The sequence below is a fragment of the Spinacia oleracea genome, chromosome 1 (genome assembly GCF_020520425.1).
Source record: "Spinacia oleracea cultivar Varoflay chromosome 1, BTI_SOV_V1, whole genome shotgun sequence".
In the NCBI taxonomy this organism is placed as follows: domain Eukaryota; kingdom Viridiplantae; phylum Streptophyta; class Magnoliopsida; order Caryophyllales; family Amaranthaceae; genus Spinacia; species Spinacia oleracea.
Window position 1 is genome coordinate 22,051,919 of NC_079487.1, and position 23,671 is coordinate 22,075,589.

General features: G+C 39.7%; 1 protein-coding gene across 1 annotated transcript; it reads left to right on the forward strand.

Moving 5' to 3' along the window:
• The first annotated feature begins 3,166 nt into the window (after positions 1-3,166).
• Positions 3,167-3,628, forward strand: LOC130463228 (uncharacterized). The gene has a single exon (XM_056832300.1). The coding sequence runs from the start codon at positions 3,167-3,169 to the stop codon at positions 3,626-3,628; it is 462 nt and encodes a 153-aa protein (XP_056688278.1).
• The last annotated feature ends 20,043 nt before the right edge of the window (positions 3,629-23,671 follow it).

The window sequence follows — 23,671 nt, forward strand, 5'->3', positions numbered from 1 at the left end:
TTTATCATATATGAAATGTATTTTCATATTCCATTTAATCTTGGTTTAGTATTAAATGATGAGTCACCTTTAATTTGACGATATATTCAAGATAGACTGTCAGGACCAGTCCTGTGACTAAGAAATGTCTATCAAGTGAACTTGAATGTCAAAAGTTGAAATTGGTCCCTGGTCGGAGTTTTCTATAAAGATGGACGCATAGAAAACGTTAGACGACTAGAATGCAAGATGACTAGTAGTTCTGTTTCTTGAACTATGTGGACATGGCAATGTTGTAACCATTTGCATAGATACTTACTTTGGGAAGACTAGTATCGGACAAACCTATGAAACTTTACTGTAAGAGATGAAAATTTGTCATAAGTAAATTTCATTAAAATTATTAGACACTAAATCCTCAATACCTGAGTGATTTGAGATTACTTTTTTGAGAACTGCTTACTTCGACCTTGTCAACCGTCGGACCGTAAAAGGATGCTATAAAGGCAACACTCAGGTAATCACCTATCAAACGAAGTCTAATCTCAAGATCGCAAGATTGGGATTGTCCTCCCATAAATCGGGATGAGATGCTGAAAAGTTGTACAAGGCCACTCGGAGAGCTAGAAACTGTAAAATGCATGGTCGTGCTCAGATGAATCATAGGCTATGATTATCTGTTTATTTGATCAGTTGAACTCTGAAACCGAGAAACACCTCTGGACATAATAAGGATGACAACTCTTATCTTATGTTCAAGAGTAAGCATCAAGTGATAAAGGAATTAGGAAATGCACACTTGTCCCTAAGGACAAGTAGGAGACTGAAGGAAATAATGCCCTTGGTCCAAGTATGCATTTAATGTTAAGTCCAATAAATGCGGTTCGGTATTAATTAACAAGTTAATAATTCAGTGAGATCAAGTGAACTGAATGCCTAGCTAGAGGCCGCTTCAGTTTAAGTGGAAGTAATGATATTAATCCACAGCTTACTCTTGACTGAACCCGTAGGGTCACACAAATAGTACGTGAACGGATCAAGTATTTAATGACATTAAATACTCCATCTATGGATATTCGGAATCGATGGATCTTGGTTTCAGTGGGAGCTGAGATCGTCAAAGGCAAATAATGAATACTCCGGAAACGATGATATTGCCGGAAACGGAAATATGGATCGTATCGAAAATATAAATATTATCCAAGATGCATGTAGATGTTGCCGGAAACGGAAACATGGTACGTATCGGAAAATATTATCGGAAATGGAAATATTGTCGGAATCTGAAATATTGCCGAAAACGGAAATATTGTCGGAATCGGAAATATTATTGGAATCGAAAAATAATTCCGGAAACGGACATATTAAATATTTGTTCGAAACAGAAATTAATTCCGGAATCGGAAATGTTAAATATTGTTCGTATCGGAAATGAATTCCGGAATCGGGAAATTAATCGGAAGCGCGTCGTACGAATTAGCATCGGACGAGACTTGCTAGACGAAGGCCCAGCACGAAACCAGGCCCGCGTCCAGCAAGCCAGCGCGCCACACAAGGCAACCAAGGCCACGCCAGGCCCAGCGCAAGGCCAGGCCAAGGCGCGCGCGCGATGGGCTGCGAGCTGCGCTGCTCACGTGGGCTACGAGGCTCGCGTGGGCCGCAAGGCTTGCGTGGGCTGAGCGCCATGCTCGTGCGCGTTTGTGTTCTATACAAATCCTAAATCTAATGGGATTCGTTCAATGATTAATTCCTAAATCCTAATTGATAGAATTAGTTAAAAAGAGTTTTAATAAAATTCTAATTAAGCTAATTAGTATCCTAATAGGATTCCAATTCCCTTTCCATACCTCTATAAATATGTGCCTAGGTTCACAATTTATGGACGAGGATTCAAGTATTCAAAGGTAAGATTTTTAAGTAAAAAATGTAGCCAAACACTTGCCCCATATTAGCCAAAAATCTCTAGTACCTTAAGGGCGATTCTACTTGGTCAATCTTAAGGCGAATCCGGATGTGCTGTGGACTTTCTACGGAGGGACGACACTTGGAGTCCTAAAGACTTATTCTTGTTCGGTTCGGGCGCAGCTAGGGAGGGCACGCTACAAAGAGTATGCATCCTAGACTAATTATATGATTATGTGCGATTAATTTGAATCCTGGCATATAGGTTTTTCCGCATGATTTATGTTGTTCATATGTATCATAACCTAACAAAGTAATGGGAGAATATGAAGCCAAGGATGACGCCATGATAAAATATTTGGAAAAGGTCCACCAAGAAGCTCAGCAGCTGACTAGCTTTGAAATACAACACATACCCCGGTCTGAAAACAGCAAGGCAGACACCTTATCCAAGCTGGCAAGCTCAGCATCCTGCGACACACCACGTCATGTATTTTGGGAGGTAAAACAGTCCAAGAGCATTGACGTCTTGAGAACAGACATCTTAGACCGAACGGCCACCTGGATGGATGATATTGTCAATTTCAAAATGAATGGAGTGCTCCCTGATGATCCCAAGCAGGCAGAAAGGTTACAAAAGAAATGCACCTGGTTCGAGATATGGAACGGGACTCTATACAAAAAGGCTTTCTCACGGCCTCTTCTTCGCTGCGTAACCCCAGAGAAGGGGCCTGAAGTACTGGAAGATCTTCATCAAGGATTATGCAGCTCGCACATAGGGGGGGGGGGGGGGGGCTTGGCAGAAAAATATCTAAGAACTGGATACTATTGGCCCACTCTCAAAGAAGACGATCTAGACTTGGTTAAGCGGTGTGATAAATGTCAACGGTTTGCTCATCTAATTCGACGGCTGGCACAGAAACTAACACCAATCACCAGCCCAATACCATTTGCCAAATGGGGGATGGACCTATTAGGCCCTTATACGACGGCACCAGGAGGACTACGCTATGTGATAGTTGCCGTCGACTATTTCACCAAATGGGTAGAAGCTGAAGCCCTGAAAAACACTAAGGCCCAGGACGTGAGAGCTTTCATCTGGAAAAACATCATTACAAGATTCGGTGTGCCTCAGTCCATTGTCTTCGACAATGGGCCACAATTCAAGACACCTAAATTGGAGAGCTGGTTGGCTGACCATGGCATCACGGCATGTTTTGCATCAGTAGGCCGCCCCCAAGCTAACGGACAGGTAGAAGCATTCAACAAAATCATCTCTGAAGGAATGAAAAAGAAACTTGATGAAGCAAAGTGGTTGTGGGCCGACGAGTTACCCAATGTCTTATGGTCTATACGGACCACGACAAAGAATTCTACAGGAGAAACACCATTCTTATTAGCCTATGGAGCTGAGGCCGTCCTACCAGTTGAAATGTGTGAACCAACTCTGCGCGTCATGTTATTTAATGAAGACGCCAATTGGGAAATGATGAAAGCGGCCTTGGATTTCTTGCCAGAAGCCAGAGGGAACGCGGCTCTGCGCCAGCAACTATACAAACTCCGGATGACTAGGGAATACAACAAAAGGGTCTCTAGAAGAATCTTAAAAGTAGGAGATTTTGTGCTAAGGAAGATGGAAGTCGTTGGACGCGCCAATGAACAAGGGAAACTCACCCCTACCTGGGAAGGTCCATACGAGATCTACGAGGAAGTTCGAGATGGAATCTACCGGATCCAAGACATGTAGGGACATCCGATTTTGCGTACCTGGAATGCAGACAACTTGAAGAAGTACTTTTTCTAAATTAACATCTAAGTTATATTGATTAATGAATGTTTTGTAAGAATGAAGACGTCCAAACTATAGACGCATCATGTAGCACGGCTTAATGAATTTTAAATGAAAAATTTCCTGCAAGCCGGCCTTGCTGAGAAACCTTTATGTCAAATACGTTATCAAATCTCTTGAAGAGGTGCAAACTAACATTCTCTTGAGAATTAAAGACTAGTCGTTTAAAGGCCTAAGAAGTGGCCCAGATTAGCACCCTCACTAGGGTGATCACCTAGAACACAGGGGACACACATTTTTCAGCAGCTATATGAAGTAGCTAAAGACCTTGGCAAAAAAGATCAAGGCAAATATTTGTCGTCCCTATTTATGGGCGTCCGCTATAAATGATAATTTAATCAACATCATAAAAAATAAACAGAAACGACAAATTAAGATAAGAACAAAAACGTTCAAAATACACGTTCAAAAGACGCCTAGTCATTCCAATGAGTTAGTCATAATTACAAATTATGCACATAGTTCCATTAAGCAGGGCGTCACAAAAACAAACCCAATATAAATACAAGGCACCTAGAATGCCTCATTCATCAGCATTGCCGGGAACAAACTCAGGAGGAGAGCGTCCTTCTTTATGGGCTTTCTCCACCTCCACCTGATAGTCGAAGAACTTCTCAAACCAGTTGAAGGGGCGCTGACTGCCAAACTCTGCATTCCAGACAAGCTCCATGCCCCCTCGAATCGACTTCTCACCCAGCACGGCCGACTGGTTACGCACTCCCTTTGATGTGGCCACTTCTTTGTGAGCTGCCTCCAGGTGTGTTTCCAACTCCTTAAACTGAGTGTCAAGACGAGAAAACTCAGCCTCTTTCTCCTTAATCTTCTCAGAAAGATCCTTAATCTGAGAGAAGTTCTGATCAATCTGTTCAAGGCGGTGCTTATTCTTAGCACGTTGAGAGGTCAGGGACTTAGTCACCGCGTTGATCTCCTCCCTCCTGTTGAGACGAAGCTCCTCCAGTTCAGCAAAATGCTGATCGCCGCACTGGCTAGCAAGAAGACGGTGTCTAGCTGTGAGGGGTCGAAAAAGCACGAGGCTAATGCGTGACCTCGTCCCTCGTGGGCGTGACGTTGTCAGATCAAGTGTAATTGGATTTCCTGTGAGTTTACACCCAATCGACTAGTAATATAGGAGTCGCCATTCAGTTTTTAATGACAATGAGAAACACTGACAAAACCCGGTTATCGTGACATAAAGGGAGTGCCATTATGTTCGACCACGACGGCCATAGGTTCCCTTGTGATCCCAGGTGTGAGGATCGCTCAACGTACACCCGCAGGGAAGAGATTAAGAGTTCGGGGGACTGTGACTACTGAGAGGAGTTCTCATCGATAATACTCCAGAGGCAGGTTATCCTTACTAACTCAGCATAAATAATTGAAGGGACATGCGTTAAACTATCAAACTATTCTGAATTGATTTTAGCAATATGCAACACATAATACTAAATCGATCGTGATTATCTTATTTAGAATGATTTAAGGTACCTAGCATCATAATTCAATTGTCCAAGGTATTATCTTATTAGGCGTGATAGATCAATCAAATTAATAGTTTGACAATTTTATAAAAGGGTGATGAAAGCGATTAAATCATATGAGGGACACATTTCAACACACCTTTGAGAGGTGCGTTGTTGTTCTCAGAAAACTAACCACTTTGGCTTTGCTATTTCTCCTTTTATTTTGCGAATCTCGGGTTTCCAATCAATGTTCCAGTATTTAGGCTTAGTTCATCAAGCTACAAGGGGCAGGATGCATTCTGTTCGACTTTTGGGTCGATTGCGACAGAACGCCGGATCAATTTCGCAGCGTGAGGCTTAGGCTTAAGGCTAGAGTCAATACTCAGATTATGGGATTGTGTGTCTTCTTCACGTCCGTTTTGAGGCTGTATTTATAAGAAAAGGGTGTGGGGAAAGATAGCTTTTAAGATACGAATCCAAAAAGAATCCGGAGATAAAACGACCCCAGGCATTTTCAGCGCCCAGGGCTGGCGCCGAAGATTTCGGCGCCCAAATCGAGGCGTTGAAAATGGGATCTGGGCCGAGTTATTTGTCATATTTGGACTCTTAGAACACGAAGCTTTTTGAGATTTATCCAATTCTTTTAGTGCGTATGAACTTATTACGGAATGCGTCTGGGCCCGTTACGAACTCTAGGCTCGTTAGGAATTTAATTAATACGTAACTCTTATTTTCGAATTATACCAGAAATAGAATTCCTTTGTAAATTCTATCTCTTTTAGGATTTATGTTGGAGTGCAACACCTAATTCTGACAGGTTTCTATCTTTTATGACTTTGCCACTTTTAACAACTATCCTTTGATTTTTGGAAAAGGAAAACCATCCTTTGATTTTTGGAAAAGGGAAACCATCCTTTGATTTTTGGAAAAGGATAAACCAGGAAAAGTTATCGCTGCAGCGACTAAGGACCTGCGCGGTCAGTGACGCAGACCCCGCCCGCTGAAGGTGGGCGAGCCTGTCCACTGAGGGTGGATACCCCGTCCGATAGAAGTGGACGAATCTGTTTGATATTTTGAAAATGAGGACCTACGCGGTTTGTGACGTAGACCCTGCCCGCTGAAGGTAGGCGAGCCTGCCCGTTGAGGGTAGACACCCCGTCCAATAGAAGTGGACGAATCCGTTTTGATATTTTGAAAATAAGGACCTACGCGGTTTGTGATGTAGACCCCGCCCGCTGAAGGTGAGCGAACCTGAATTCGTCTTTTCGATTTGGGGCTCGCGTGGTTCGTGGCGTGATCTTGCCCGATTGAGGTGGGCAAGTCCCTATTTCATATGTTCTTGGGATTTCTTTTGAAAATTTATTTTTTATTCATTTCTGTAAGAGAGAATTCTTTCAAAGGATGCTCGGATTTAGTTGCAACCTGAATGTGGGTTGGCAACGTGTTTAAACGGACCATTGCTTCGCGGTCATCTGCCTTTCGTGGTTTTGAACAAGTCTTTCCGGCTCATAGGATGTATGTCACCGTTTAGAACTGGCTTAGTTATGCCATTACTTGGGTCCTTGTGAAATGACCGGTGGGACCATATGTGAATGTTAATGGAGACTTTTTGCTTTGAGGTTGAGTTCATTTTTGAATTTGTCCAAGCACGGGACGTAGCTTGGCAACGTTGTTTCAACTTGCATCTCCCTTTTTTTTGAAACGCATATTTTCTTTCTTTCGAGCCCCCAAGCATTTGTACTTGGTGGTCGTTCTTTTCCAAGAGAAGTACGTATTTTATAACGTCCTTAATCGTGTTTGGGATCGTGCTCGTAAGTGCGAGCGATCTTTGTAGTGGTATGCTACTTTGATGAAGTCGTGGAGTGCGACTTCATTTTCCGGGCAACAAAGTTTTGCTTCATTAATACATCGAGCTTACTTCGGCCCGGGTTGATCTTTTTGACAAATAAACGCTTTTTAATTTGAGAAACCAACGACTTGATATTTTTTTTTGTTTCGAAGAATGACCTTGATTATTATTTTTTACATATTGCCTTGAAAAATGTACGAATATTTTTTCTTGAGATGAGTCTAAGTTTCGACAAGCTTTAACATTTTTTTCACTATTCGGGCTCTAAAGGTGCTTTGGGCTTGATCTTGATTACAACAGGGCCTCGTGTCTACTAACACGGTTTTAAGTCCTTTCCTGCTCCGCGTTTTGAAGGATCCGGGCCTTGGGCTACATTTCCGGCGCCCATGGCCAGGCGTTAAAAAGTTCGGCGCCCAGCCTTGGGCGCTGGAAATTCTATTTGGCAGTTTTTCTTAGTTCCGGATTTCTTAACGCGTTTCCGAATGGGATTAGGATGTCACTTGATGCTCTCGTGTATATATAGGGGTTAAGTACGTCTTTCTTTTTCACCACTCTCAATCTTCTTTTGCAATTGTTTAGCTTTTCTTCTTCCCTGCTCTTGCCATGTTGATTCCTCCCTTCTCCCTCCAACGAGTTGTTAGGCGCTGGCTAAGATCCCTTAATCCTACAGAAAAGGCTTTGTTGAAAGGATACCACTTAGAGGCATTCTTAGGCTTACAACAAATTAATATTGATTATAATTAATTTTCTGTATGCGGCCCTAAACTTTTGGGATTCTGATCACCATGTTTTTGTCTTTCGGGGCAATGAAGTATGCCCTTCGCCAGATGAATTTGCCGCGATCCTTGGTTATCCTACCAATACTACTCCTGCTACCCCTGGCACTGTTGAAGAGGGTACAACAACTATAGGGGCTTTCCTAGGACTAGATGCTAAAATGCTCGCTGAGATCGTTGTGGGTGATAAGGTTAATTTAGCAAAGCTTGTAAAACATCACTTTAGACCTAGTAAAATATGACCGAACAGAAATTGAATATTCGAGCACTTGTATTCTGCTTGTTGAACCACTATTTACTGTCGAATAACAATGACGAGTTCGGTGACATAAGGTTGATCCCCTTGATCAGCCAGATGGAGAGTTGCTATTCCATTATGTCGTTGGTTGTTGCCGAGACCTTGCTGAGTGCGGATGAGTTAAAAAGGATGCCAAGTCTGAAATTTTTAAGGGGAGCCCCCTATTGCTGCACGTAATCGATCGTTTATTCGCGCAAAGTAATACACATATTTTTTCTTTTTATTCTTTTTTTTTTCGTTTGCCTTGACAGCCTCTGCCTGGAGCTGATTTTCAGCGCCTAGAGCTGGGCGTTGGAATTTCTGGCGCCTGGTCCTGGGCGTTGAAAGTGCGACTTAGGCAGGACTTTCGTTTATTATTACTTTTCTGATCGTACCCGTTTTTTGCAGATTTGGCTAATGGAACGACTTAGGCTTTTAGAAGCTCCTGCCGATCCTAAACATTATCGCCCTATAGCCTTGGGTAACCGAAAGTATTTGCACCAAGGCCAGGACGAGGCTGAAGGAAATATGTCCTTCACCCAAGGTGCATTAAGTCTAATACCAAGGTTCAGATTAATTGCGAACAATTAATTCAGTGAGATCAAGTGATCGGAACAGCTAGCTGGAGCAAGGCTTCCGATAAGTAAGTTCTAATGGATATTGAACTCACAACTTAATCTTGACTGAACCTACAAGGTCACACCAATGACACGTAACAGATCACCGGATTAAATGAATCGGAAATTCATTTAATAGCTTTTCGGGATTTAAGTTGGAAATGTATTATACGATACGACCTTGCATCGGAATCGTATATCGTATCGCGAATATTCGTAAGCTAGGCGAAACGAATAAATCGTATCGTACGAAGGTGATTCGTCGTATACGAAACGATAAATAAATATATAGGAAATATATTTAATCGCGAATACGAGGAGCGGCCCACAAGCCGAGTGCACGAAGCACTCGAGGCCCATGGGCACGCGCACATAGGCGAGCAAGCGGAGCGCGGCAGCAGCGAGGCCCATGAGGCGCGGGGGCTGTGCGCGTGTATGTGGGCCGAGACCACGACACCGCAGCAAGCGGCCACGGCCCTTGGCTGTGCGTGTCCGTGTGACTTGGCGAGCAAGGCTTGCTAGCCGGCCTTGCCTCTTGGCTTGGTCGGTTAGTAAGGTTATGTAAATAACCTTATGACCTAATTTCCAACTTACTGCAATCACAATTCAGAATACACACAACCCTAGGAGAAAACAGAGAACCCTAATTCACTCTGTGCCTCCATAGTGTGTTCATCCCAAAAGGCAAAGTATCTTGATCAATTGTCTAAGCTACGATAATCAAGACGGATCTGACGTGTCGGTGAACCAAGTAGAGGAACGACAAGTGGAGTTCTTTGTTCGTGTTCGTTGACAGATTATTATGGAAAACACGCTTCGAATGTAAGTTTGCTTAATCTGTGCTTTATACATGTTTCCTGGCTTTGGGGATTGTTCCGCACATGTTATTATGTTTAACTGTATTCCCCTACAGTGGTATCATGAGCCTTATGTATTCAAAGCATGAATTAGCATGATTATTATTGTTTTTGCATCGGTCGAAGTTTTTTGAATTTTTGTTGAATTTTCGGAATTTTTTCGAATTATGGGATTAATTGCGAAATTAGGCTTTCCGAAATAAAAAATATTCTCTTTTTTGATTTTTAAAACTCTAATCTGATGGAAAACGATTTTCTAAGATCAACTCATGTGAATAGAATTGCGAAAACAGGCCTCAAAGTATCGTTTTTTGGGCGTTTTTGTTAATTTTTATTAAAAATTAAAAGTGTCGGACAGTAATTCAAGTAAAAGGTCGACCTAAACTACTCGGAATTTCTTGAAATGTTGACACAATGTTTCTGGGTATATTCTTCATCTATGGTAAACATTTCAGATTTTTCCGATAAGTATAAACCCTAATTTTTCCTTTCCCCAATTCGTAAAATTTGCAACCCTAATTGAATTTTATTTAATTTTGGTTTAATAATTCGATTAATTGGGGAAGGGGGTATAATTTCATGGATCAGTGGCTAATTTTAAAAATTATTGGATTAAAATTTTGAATGGTTTCGTTAATTTTAATCGCACTTAAACCAAATTATTAAAAATCTGAAATTTAATTGTTTATGAACGATTTAAAGCTTCGGATTTTATTAATTAAAAGTTTGAATATTTTTAATGTTGATTCGATCGTTCTTGAAAGTTTGAATATTTTTAGCCCTTGATTTATTAATTTTACGAAATTGGATTGTCGTTAAAGTTTATTAAATCGTTAAGAACCGTTGTTTTTCGAAAATAAAAATCGTAACTTTTTGAAAAATAAAATTAATGCAAGTTCGTGAATTAAATTTAATTTTAATTAATTTGGTCCGTATTACGAATCAAAGGCACGAACATGAGCATGATGGAAGTATGGCTCGTCGAGCCATACGAGGCAATTGCGCTCAGGCCGAGCCATGCGACACGGGCAGCAGCAGCTATGCTGCGTGCCTCGTGCGCGCTGGGCGAGGAAGGGGAAGGCGAGAGAGCTTGCGGGGCTGCGACGAAGCGAGGCGCGAGCCTTGCGACGCCTAGCACACACACGATGCACAACACGCAGCGCAGGGGCAGCATAGCTGCGGGGACGCGGTGCGCGCGCGCGATGGGGCTAGGGGTGTGCGAGCCTTGCTCGTGCGCTCTTGGGCCTCACACAAGGCATCCCTGACTAAGTAATTGGACTTTTTTTGTTAAAAATAGTTTAATTCGTTGGGTTTCTTATATTTGCATTAATTTGGGCTAACGGGATATTTTATTTAATATTTTATTTGCTTGGCCCGGGCCGCGAGTTTTAATTTAATATTTCATAATTAATTATCCGGAATAATTATTGGTTTGAGTGGGAGCCACTAAATGAAATTAAAATGAAATAATTATTTTAATTATTTCGTAGGTCGAATTATTTTAATTAAATTCATTTTAATTAGAATAAAGTCTAAGGATTAATAATTTGGAAATCGGATTTTTCATGAAATGCCCCTGAGGTTTGCTTTAATGCACCAAATACCCCTAAACTTTCCAGAATGCACCAAATACCCCCGAGATTTTAAACAATAACACAGAATGCCCTTAATGAGTATTTTCCGTCTATTCCGTTAACTTTTCCGTTAACATTAAATTATTATTTTTTTCCCTTTTTTTTCCTTTATCTTTATCTTTCTCTTTCTCTGTCACTTTCTCTTTCTCTTTTCTTTCTCAAACTTCATTGTTAATCCCCACCTCAATCAAAATAAATAATTGCCAGCATTCTCAATCAAATAATTGATTCATGAATACCCTAATTTCAGCACCAAAGACAACAAATTTCACAATTAAAAGTAACACCCAAAAAAATGAAAAAAATGAACTAAATGTTCCAAATATAAACCTTGCGAGCATAAAGATCAGTGAGAATGGCGCCCCAGCCGCCATTACTGAAACTGTATTGAACAATTGATGACGCAAAGAGCACGAACCGCATAACTTGCTTAACTGAAAAAAGATTGAGATGAGGAGTAAACGGCCAAAGACAAGCTGTTCCAACATTCCATGTTGAAATAGTGAGATCAATTGCTAAATTGCTCCATGGTGATCTAAAAAACCTCCGACTAACATGCAAGCGATGGCGGCGCTCCACCGCCATTTCAACAATCTTGCCCCTTCCTATAAACAATCCACCTTTCTTCCATCTTCGAAAACCCAGATTAATGAAAACCCCAAAAATATCAAATGGGGGTAATTGCAAAAAAAAAAAAATCAATTCTACCAAACAAAATATTTGTAAAAAAAATCAATTTGAAAACCCAGATTAATGAAGTGTCATTGTTGATGTTGCTGTTATTCGGTAATAAAACGGATTGCAAATCCACCATTGTTGTAGCTTGAGGAGAGAGAAAATGGTGATTTTTTTTAGGAGGGATGAAAGAATTGAAGGAAAGTGACGGTGAGGAGAGAGAAAGGACCGACCAAGGGCAAGTTAATGAAATAGGGTTTTAGTTAGGGATGATGATGGTGGAAGAAGAAGAAAAAGAACAAGATGATAATTGATGGCGTGAAGGAAGAAGAAGAGCCCAGAAATTGCGTGAAGGAAAAAGATCCCAGGGAAAAAAATTGGGTTTTTTTCATATTAAATAACAGTAGTTAATTAAATTTTTGGGTTTAATTAATATAATTAAAGGTTAGTATTATAATTAGTAGAGAAATTGGTTGAGTAAGGGCAAAAAAGTAATTTCATGCTAACGGAGACTTAACGGAATAGACGGAAAATACTCATTAGGGGCATTTTGTGTTATTGTTTTAAACCTCAGGGGTATTTGGTGCATTCTGGAAAGTTTAGGGGTATTTGGTGCATTAAAGCAAACCTCAGGGGCATTTCATGAAAAATCCGTTTGGAAATTGATTAATCTTTTAGGACGCGTTTATGTGAACGTGAATTTTAATTAATTCACATAAATACTTGCATATTTACATGGGCCATTCGTTTTAGCACACGAATGGGTGAATGCATAGAATATATATTTTATGCAATGCAGGTACTCCAAGGGACTAGTATGGCCAATTTAGGATAGTTAAATACGGTCTGCGTACCGTTCTATCTTTAAATGTAAAGTTTTAAATATGGTCTGCGTACCATGGAAATTTTGATGTAATTTATTATTTTCAAGTATTTCTAAGTTTAGAACTTTAAGTTAGCATTTGAACGAAGATTCAAGACGATGCCAAGCTAACAAGGAGGTGATGAAGATTGGATGCTTCAAGACAAGATGTTTTGGGCCATACTAGATCACCATATATATATATTATGCGCGAATGTATGAATGTATGTATGCTTTGCATGAACAGGTTGTTTCCTATGAATCGATTAGTTTTAAGTTCACTAAATAATCGAACCAACATAGAAACAACTAGGTCCAAAGTAATATTGAGTTAAAAAATTGCCTTCCAAATCAAGCACTTACAAAAATCTAGGGATCTAAGATAGTAGGTTTACGCTAAAGCGAGGTGCTATTTTAGTTGACATGGGTGGTAAGGCGTCCTAAAGAAGCACATTGATTGTGGTTTCAACTCAAACAACAAAGGCATTATGTTGTGGCAATGGGATAAATTATGGTATTAATTTATTAACCAAGAGTAATTTGGAGATTACTAGGAATAGGTTTTGCTTACCTAAAATCTTAAACTACTTAGACATGCTAAAGCTGCTTAAGGATTTAGGACTTTTGGGGTCTTGGAATCGTTTCATTCATTTTGGACCATGTTTTGCTTTTTGCATGAATGAAATGTTTAATAGCTTTGATGATTGCGTGAATGCTTTTATTTCAAGTTATTAAAGTATGATAAATGTTTTATTTGCTATTTCATTATGTAGAATAGTACATCTTCAACCTTATTGCGTTCGGACAATAGAACTGCGATATTTTCTCGATCGATTGGTAACTTTTTTGAGAGCGATTCTCAAACAAAAGGAGAGTGAGAGCGTATCTTGAATGCTATTTTCTTATAGTGATCTTCATGGTTGTTTTCAAACTGAAATTTGAATGGTAGACCAATTGGACCTCATATATTCAGAATACTGGGTACTTTTGAAATAATGAAGTATTGAGTTAAAGACTCATGTATAACCAATGGTTAACAACCAATTTTCTTTTGATTCGATAATGAACTAGACTCATTGGATGCGGTCATTCAAAGTGAATAAAAGAAAGGGACTTTGTACGCATAACAAAGTAAGAAGATCAAGCAAAGAGTAAAATCTTTAGGACTATAAGAAAACGTGCTAGAAAGGATAGGAAAGGGGAACAAAAGAAATGCATTCAATATTCAATTTCTACCTTGAAGTTTATGTTAAAGAGAAACAAATTAGCAAATAAACTCCTATGGTATTAGATTACCGCTTGAGGTTCTAAACTCTTGTTAAGAACTCAAATTCCGGGAGCTAAGTCTGGTTATTGACCTACAAGTGGGAAATGAAGCAAAGTTGTGCTACATTGATTGTAGGGTCATCATGTTTGTTTTAAAGTCCTTCTAAAGGCTGGAACTTAATGGTATTATGTTCCATTAATCATCATAATCAATTTCTGTTTGGACAACGGAAAGACTCACATTCAAAGTAAACAAAAACATTCGTTGAGTGTTTATTTGAATGAAATGGTCATTTAAGGGTTGAGTCATATGATTGATTAATAAACAAACGAATCTCTTCACACTCAAAATTCAGAAGGTTCAAATCAAACACTTTGATTTGTGTTCCACATATCTTTGGCAATGTCATACGACCATATCAACAAGTCAACATTCTAAGATTCCATGGCATGGATTTCTGAAAGTTGGTTAATTTAAGACATGTGGGTCTTGCTTGTTGAACATGACATAGAAATGGACTATTGTTAGAAGTTTCTAGACAATGAAGTTCATGGGCCAAAGATGGATTTTATGATCTACCTATTTCACAAAGAATTTGAGAAAATATGGCTATATTTACTCAAAGTGAAATATGTGAAATACTTCAATGTAATTCACAAAAGGGTATAAAACCAACTTGGCAAGAATTTTGGAACATCTAGGTGTTAGGTTATGATACATATGACAATTCATAAATCATGCGGAAAAACCATTTAGCCAGGAATACATATTATTTACACATAATCATATAGCATAGTTTAGATGCATACTCTTTGTTGCGTGCCTTCCCTAGCTGCGCCCGAACCGAACAAGAACAAGTCTTTAGGACTCCAAGTGTCGTCCCTCCGTAGATAGTCCACAGCACGTCCGGATCCGCCTTAAGATTGACCAACTAGAATCGCCCTTAAGGTACTAAAGATTTTCGGCACTTTTAGTCAAGGAATGTGTCTGAATTTTCTCTCAAAAACTCACTTTGAATACTTGAATAATCAATGAAAATATGTGACCCTAGGCACCTATTTATAGAGTTATGGAAAGGGTTTTGGAATCCTATTAGGATACTAATTTATTTAATTATAACCCTACTAGGACTCTAATTAAATAATCATTATCTAATAGTTTTAGGATTTAATCACACTTCGAATCCCGATTGCTTTAGGATTCCCGCACAAGAATTGCACGAGCACCGTACACCCGCGCAAGCCTTGCGGCCCACGCTAGGCGCACAACGCTCGGCCCACTGCTGTGCTCTCGCGCGCGCGCCCAAGGCCTTGGCTGGGCCTGGCCTTGCGCTGGGCGTGGTCGAGGCTTGGCGTGCGATGGTGCGCGTTGGCTCGCTGGGCGACGGCCTGGCTTCGTGCTGGGCCTTCGTCTAGCGGGCCTCGTCCGATGCTAATTCGTACGATACGCTTCCGATTAAATTCCCGATTCCGGAATTCATTTCCGATACGAACAATGTTTAATATTTCCGATTCCGGAATCAATTTCCGTTTCGAACAAATATTTAATATTTCCGTTTCCGGAATTATTTTCCGATTCCGATAATATTTCCGATTCTGACAATATTTCCGTTTCCTGCAATATTTCCGATTCTGGCAATATTTCCATTTTCGATCATATTTTGCGATACGTACCATGTTTCCGTTTCCGGCAACATCTACGACTTGGATAATATTTATATTTCCGATACGATCCATATTTCCGTTTCCGGCAATATCATCGTTTCCGGAGTATTCATTTCTTGCCTGTGACGATCTCAGCTCCCACTGAAACCAAGATCCGTCGATTCCGAATATCCATAGATGGAGTATTTAATGCCATTAAATACTTGATCCGTTTACGTACTATTTGTGTGACCCTACGGGTTCAGTCAAGAGTAAGCTGTGGATTAATATCATTAATTCCACTTGAACTGAAGCGGCCTCTAGCTAGGCATTCGGCTCACTTGATCTCACTGAATTATTAACTTGTTAATTAATACTGAACCGCATTTATTAGACTTAACATAGAATGCATACTTGGACCAAGGGCATTATTTCCTTCAGTCTCCCACTTGTCCTTAGGGACAAGTGTGCATTTCCTAATTCCTTTGTCGCTCGATGCTTGCTCTTGAACATAAGGTAAGAGTTGTCATCCTTATTATGTCCAGAGGTGTTTCTCGGTTTCAGAGTTCAACTGATCAAATAAACAGATAATCATAGCCTATGATTCATCCGAGCACGGCCATGCATTTCACAGTTTCTAGCTCTCCGAGTGGCCTTGTACAACTTTTAAGCATCTCATCCCGATTTATGGGAGGACAATCCCAATCTTGTGATCTTGAGATTAGACTTCGTTTGATAGGTGATTACCTGAGCGTTGCCTTTATAGCCTCCTTTTACGGTGCAACGGTTGGTCAACGTCAAAGCAACCAGTTCTCAAACAAGTAATCTCAAATCACTCAGGTATTGAGGATTTAGTGTCTAATAATTTTAATGAAATTTACTTATGACAGATTTTCATCTCTTACAGTAAAGTTTCATAGGTCTTGTCCGATACTAGTCTTCCCAAAGTAAGTATCTATGCAAATGATTATGACATTGCCTATGTCCACATAGTTCAAGAAACAGAACTACTAGTCATCTTGCATTCTAATCGTCTCACGTTTTCTATGCGTCCAATTTTATAGAAAACTCCGACTAGGGACCATTTTCAACCTTTGACATTCAAGTTCACTTGATAGACATTTCTTAGTCACAGGACTGGTCCTGACAGTCTATCTTGAATATATCGTCAAATTGAAGGGACTCATCATTTAATAAACCCCAAATTAAATGGAAAAATGAATTCTTTTCATTTATTGTGAATGATTAACCAATAATGTTTTACAAAGATTTAAACTCTAAAACTTTAAAACATTAAACAGAGACATCAAAGCCATTCTCCAATATGCTTGATTCCCATAGCTGTAGTGTGCGAGTTGTGCTTCGCTTGCGGCAGAGGTTTAGTCAATGGATCTGATATGTTGTCATCAGTTCCAATTTTTCTTATCTCGACTTCTTTTCTTTCAACGAACTCTCGTAGAAGGTGAAATCTACGAAGTACATGCTTGACTCTCTGGTGGTGTCTAGGCTCCTTTGCCTGTGCAATAGCTCCGTTATTATCACAATACAGGGCTATTGGTCCTTTAATGGAGGGGACTACACCGAGTTCACCTATGAACTTCCTTAGCCATATAGCTTCCTTTGCTGCTTCATGTGCAGCAATGTACTCCGCTTCAGTTGTAGAATCCGCAATGGTCCTTTGCTTAGCAGTTTTCCAGCTTACTGCTCCTCCGTTGAGGCAGAAGACAAACCCAGACTGTGATCTGAAATCATCTTTGTCGGTTTGGAAACTTGCGTCCGTATAGCCTTTAACAATTAATTCATCATCTCCACCATAGACCAGGAAGTCATCTTTGTGCCTTTTCAGGTACTTCAGAATGTTCTTGGCAGCAGTCCAATGCGCCTCTCCTGGGTCTGACTGGTATCTGCTCGTAGCACTGAGTGCGTACGCAACATCCGGGCGTGTACATATCATAGTATACATTATTGAACCAATCAATGATGCATATGGAATCCCATTCATTCGTTTACGCTCATCAAGTGTTTTTGGGCACCGAGTCTTGCTTAGAGTCATTCCATGAGACATGGGTAGGTAGCCTGGCTTGGAGTCCGCCATTTTGAACCTATCAAGCACCTTATTGATATAAGTGCTTTGACTAAGTCCAATCATCTTTTTAGATCTATCTCTGTAAATCTTGATGCCCAATATGTACTGTGCTTCTCCTAGATCTTTCATCGAAAAACATTTCCCAAGCCAAATCTTGACAGAGTTCAACATAGGAATGTCATTTCCGATAAGCAATATGTCGTCGACATACAATACTAGGAAAGCAATTTTGCTCCCACTGACCTTCTTGTATACACAAGATTCGTCTGCGTTCTTGATGAAACCAAAGTCACTGACTGCTTCATCAAAACGTATATTCCAGCTCCTGGATGCCTGCTTCAATCCGTAGATTGACTTCTTTAGCTTGCATACCTCTTTAGCATTCTTTGGATCCTCAAAACCTTCAGGCTGTGTCATAAAGACAGTTTCTGTTAAAACGCCGTTTAAGAAAGCAGTTTTGACATCCATTTGCCATATTTCGTAATCGTAATATGCAGCGATTGCTAACATTATCCGAATAGACTTTAGCATTGCAACTGGTGAAAAGGTTTCATCGTAATCCACACCGTGGACTTGCCTATAACCTTTTGCAACCAATCTAGCTTTGAAAACTTCAAGTTTCCCATCCTTGTCCTTTTTCAGTTTGAAAACCCATTTGCTTCCAATGGCTTGGTAGCCATCTGGCAAATCGACCAAATCCCATACTTGGTTTTCAGACATGGAGTCTAATTCAGATTGCATGGCTTCTTGCCATTGCTTGGAGCTAGGGCTCGTCATAGCTTGTTTGCAAGTCGCTGGTTCATCACTTTCAAGTAATAGAACGTCATAGCTCTCGTTCGTCAAAATACCTAAGTACCTTTCCGGTTGAGATTTATATCTTTGCGATGTACGCGGGGTAACATTTCTAGATTGACCATGATTCTCACCAGATTCTTCTAAAGATCTCTGAGTTTCATCCTGAATGTCATCTTGAGCATTCTCTAGAGTTTGTTGTTCGACTCGAATTTCTTCGAGGTCTACTTTTCTCCCACTTGTCATTTTGGAAATGTGATCTTTCTCCAAAAAGACACCATCTCGAGCAACAAACACCTTGTTCTTAGATGTATTGTAGAAGTAATACCCCTTTGTTTCCTTTGGATAGCCCACAAGGATACATTTGTCAGATTTTGGATGAAGTTTGTCTGAAATTAATCGTTTGACGTATACTTCACATCCCCAAATCTTAAGAAAAGACACATTTGGAGGCTTTCCAAACCATAATTCGTATGGAGTCTTTTCGACAGCTTTAGACGGAGCTCTATTTATAGTGAGTGCAGCTGTATTTAGTGCATGTCCCCAAAATTCTAATGGAAGTTCGGCCTGACCCATCATTGACCTGACCATGTCTAGCAAGGTTCTGTTCCTCCGTTCCGACACACTGTTCCATTGTGGTGTTCCCGGAGGAGTTAATTCTGATAGAATTCCACATTCTTTCAGATGGTCATCAAATTCATAGCTCAGATATTCACCGCCTCTATCAGACCGCAGTGCCTTAATCTTCTTGCCTAATTGATTCTCTACTTCACTCTGAAACTCCTTGAATTTGTCAAAGGATTCAGACTTATGCTTCATTAGGTAGACATAACCATATCTACTGAAGTCATCAGTGAAAGTGATAAAGTAGCTGAAACCACCTCTAGCATTTGTACTCATTGGTCCACATACATCTGTATGGATTAAACCCAATAGTTCATTTGCTCTTGCTCCAACTTTAGAGAAAGATTGCTTTGTCATTTTGCCAAGTAAACATGATTCGCATTTACCATAATCCTCTAAGTCAAATGGTTCTAGAATTCCTTCCTTTTGAAGTCTTTCTAAGCGTTTCAAGTTTATATGGCCTAATCGATAATGCCACAGATAGGTGAGATCTGAATCATCCTTTTTGGCCCTTCTGGTATTTATGTTATATACTTGTTTGTCGTGATCTAATAAATAAAGTCCATTGACTAATCTAGCAGATCCATAAAACATCTCTTTAAAATAAAACGAACAACTATTGTCTTTTATTAAAAAGGAAAATCCCTTAGCATCTAAGCAAGAAACTGAAATGATGTTTTTAGTAAGACTTGGAACATGGAAACATTCTTCCAGTTCCAAAACTAGCCCGGAGGGCAACGACAAATAGTAAGTCCCTACAGCTAATGCAGCAATCCGTGCTCCATTTCCCACTCGTAGGTCGACTTCACCCTTGCTTAACTTTCTACTTCTTCTTAGTCCCTGTGGATTGGAACATAAGTGTGAGCAACAACCTGTATCTAATACCCAAGAAGTTGAATTAGCAAGTATACAGTCTATAACGAAAATACCTGAAGATGGAACGACTGTCCCGCTCTTCTGATCTTCCTTTAGCTTTGGACATTCTCTTTTGTAATGGCCTATTCCATCACAATAAAGACAGCTTGATGTGGACTTGTCCTGCTTTGATTTAGCATTGCCCTTGGACTTTCCACTTTTCTTGAACGGTCTCCTTCTAGCCTTGAGTAAATCTTTGGCTTCACAGTCCAGTATTATTTCAGCCTTTCTGACAAGGTGAACAAATTCTGCAACTGTTTCTTCTCTTGGTTCACTTAGGTATAGTTGCTTGAAGCGACCAAACCCACTGTGTAGTGAATTGAGCAAGATAGAGACTGCCATTCTTTCGCTTATTGGTGTTCCTAGTAGACTTAGGCGATCAAAGTATGAACGCATAAGATCCACATGGAACCTCAGTGGGACGCCTACCCTCTGTTTAGTGCGAAGGAGCTGAACATGTGTTTCTTGGACCTCCATCCTATAACACCTGTTGGGAGAACTAACCTTTAGACCAGACATTGATTCAATCAACTCATGGACGTTCAGGTCCCTGTCCTCCGTGCTTCCACGACAGATATCCCTCAGATTCTTGATGAGCGTAAAAGGTTCATAGGCTACAAACCTTCTAGCCCAATCATCAGGGATATTGTTCAGCATGAGACTCATAACCTTTTTGAGATCCGCATCCCAGGCGTAAAATCTCTCAAGGGTCATGTCTCTGGCATAGTAGCTTGGCATGGGATGTGACAGTACATACTCAAGTCCATTGAGTTTGACTATTTCAACTAGCTTAGCTTCCCATTCAAGAAAATTTGCCAGGTTCAGCTTGACCATAAGCTCAGAACCTATGATGATGTTTTGATTGTTGTTTGCCATTTTTAAAACTACAATTGAAATGAATAAACAAATAAATAACCATTCACAGTTTCTCTTAACAAACTTAAATTCTAGCATACATGCATAATTCAATGTTTATTAAGCATTTTATTCAAGTTATGTGTTCCGGCAGGTGTGAATAAAATGATTCCAAGATCCTAAAATCATTGAAGAACTAAGCACAGTTTGTCGACTTAATCCTAAAACATCTTAGGTAAGCAAAAGCCTTTTGCTAATAGTCTAGAAACTATTCTTGGTTGATAGGTACGGCTAAGAACTTATTAGGTAAACCTATCGATTTTGCCACGACATAAAAGGACTCCTTACTTATATCGTTGAGTTTCACCAAAACTAACATGTACTCACAATTATTTGTGTACCTTGCCCCTTTAGGACCAATAAGTAACACCTCGCTGAGCGAAAACTATTACTAGATTGATGTAAAGGATATCAAAGCAAGTGTATATTTTGGCATGACACCTTTTAACTCAATTTTTAAGTTTGGAACTTAAGGCTCTTACTATGTTGGTTAGATTTTAAGTGAACTAAAATCCTTAATCATGCAACATAATCAAGCCACTATCTTATGCATAATTAAGACATATTTAAAGCAATAAATAACTTAAAGCATGCACAAGATAAATGTGATCTAGTATGGCCCGACTTCATCTTGAAGCTTTGACTTCAAAGTTCGTCTTGAAAATCTCCGTGGGAGGCACCATTTTCTTCAAATAGGATAAGCTATAATTAAAACTAATTACAACTATTTGATGGTACGCAGACCATATTTGAATTGAAAAACGACTTTGGAACTTTAGACCAATTACATTCAAATTAATGGTACGCAGACCATATTTTCTATCCTATTTGGGCCATACTAGTCACTTCATAACCTGCAAAACAGTACATATACAATATATACCATTCACCCATTCATTATCATGAATGGCCCACATAGCTGGTTAGTATAACACATTATGCATCACGTAAACATTTGCAGCAATTAATCAAGGGCACCAATAATCTACCAATTATTCAGTCCTTATTAATTCTAATCAAGTTGTTTTAACCTTAAGGATTCGTAGACCTAATCAAGAGTTTATGACTAAAAAACGCTCCCACTTAAACCAATAAATTCATATGCTTTACTAATTTTAAACATAAAAATGTATTTCAAGTCTAACCGGAAACATACAAATTTAATTAAAATTTAAAGCCCATATAAATTTATAATTGAATCCAAAAAAATTTAATTTGATTTCAGTCGTATTTAAATTAATTCATGATTTTAATTTTAGTAAAATAATTAGAATAAATAAATTTATTATAATTACAATATTCAAAATTAAAATCCAAGAAAATAATTTAAATTATTAATTTTAAAATTAATTAAAATTACGTGAACTAAAAATTTCAAATTAACATTCAAAACGATCTAATCGCAACGCAAACACCCTACGCATCGCACGCCCATGGGCCACACGCACACAGCCATCGCTGGCAATGTGCGCGCAGCCCATGCGCTCGTCGCATAGCTGCTGCATCTACCCATCGCAAGCCATCGCACAAGTTGGTGCTCGCTGCGCGCGCGCCAGCGCTCGATGCACGCGAGCCATCGCTCGCTGTGCGCGCTCGCCAGCGCTCGCTGCGCACGCTCCAGCGCTCGATGCACGCGAGCCATCGCTCGCTGTGCGCGAGCAATTGCTCGCTGCGCGCGATCGACGTTGGGCGCAGCGCTCGTGGCACGGGAGCTTGCGCTCGCTGCGCGCGAGGCTGCGCGCGCTTGCGCGAGGCAGTGCGCGTTGTGGCGCAGCTCGCTTGCTGCCCACACGCGACTGCCGTGCCTTGCCTTCGCCCATGCCCATTCATCCATAGCTCGTGGCCCACGACACAAGGCAGGGCTGCTGCCTTGTGCTCGTGCAGCATGCCCTTGCTCATTGCATTCGTGCCGCATGGGCGACGAGCTCCCTTGCTCGTCGTCGCATGCCCGCATTATACAACACCCCTTAAGGGTAACACGAAGCGTCCATTTCTTTGTGCGTGCAAGTTTTATGAACGAATCGCATAAAATTTAAAAATTTATATTTAAAATTAATGACAAATTAATAAAAAATATTAATTTCATAATTTTAGGGCGAAAAATCGAAAATTTATTATTCAATTGATTTTCGATTGTTATGGATTCAAGTCTAGGTCATAAAAATTTAAAATTTATCATAAATTTACAATTTTTATGGTGGTTTTTAATCATAGGTTTCTAATTAAATTATAATTAATTATGAAAATCAAATTAATTCTAAATTATTCTAATTTTCAACAAATTAATCATAATTACAAATTAGATTGCATAATTAACAAGGCTAGGCATTCAAACTTATTAAACATATACAGTAGGTCAATCAAAAATTCAAGATTTATCAACAAGAATCGCAAATATTTAATTTAACATCTTAAATTTACGAAATTTTGCATTCGAAAAACTAAAACCTTCGAAAAGTCATAGTTAGGCTTCGAATTTGAAAATTTTAGAATGCCTTTTACATGCGGAATTGACACAAAAATCACTCGATTTGGATGAGTAACGAAGAAACTGCCGAAAAACTGCGTACGTAAAATTAAATAAACGCAATTTGCAATTAATTAACAATTACGAAAATTAATCACCCCTTTTAATTCTTGCAAATTTGTAATATTTAACCATGTTCATGCAATTTAGATTATTAAAATAATA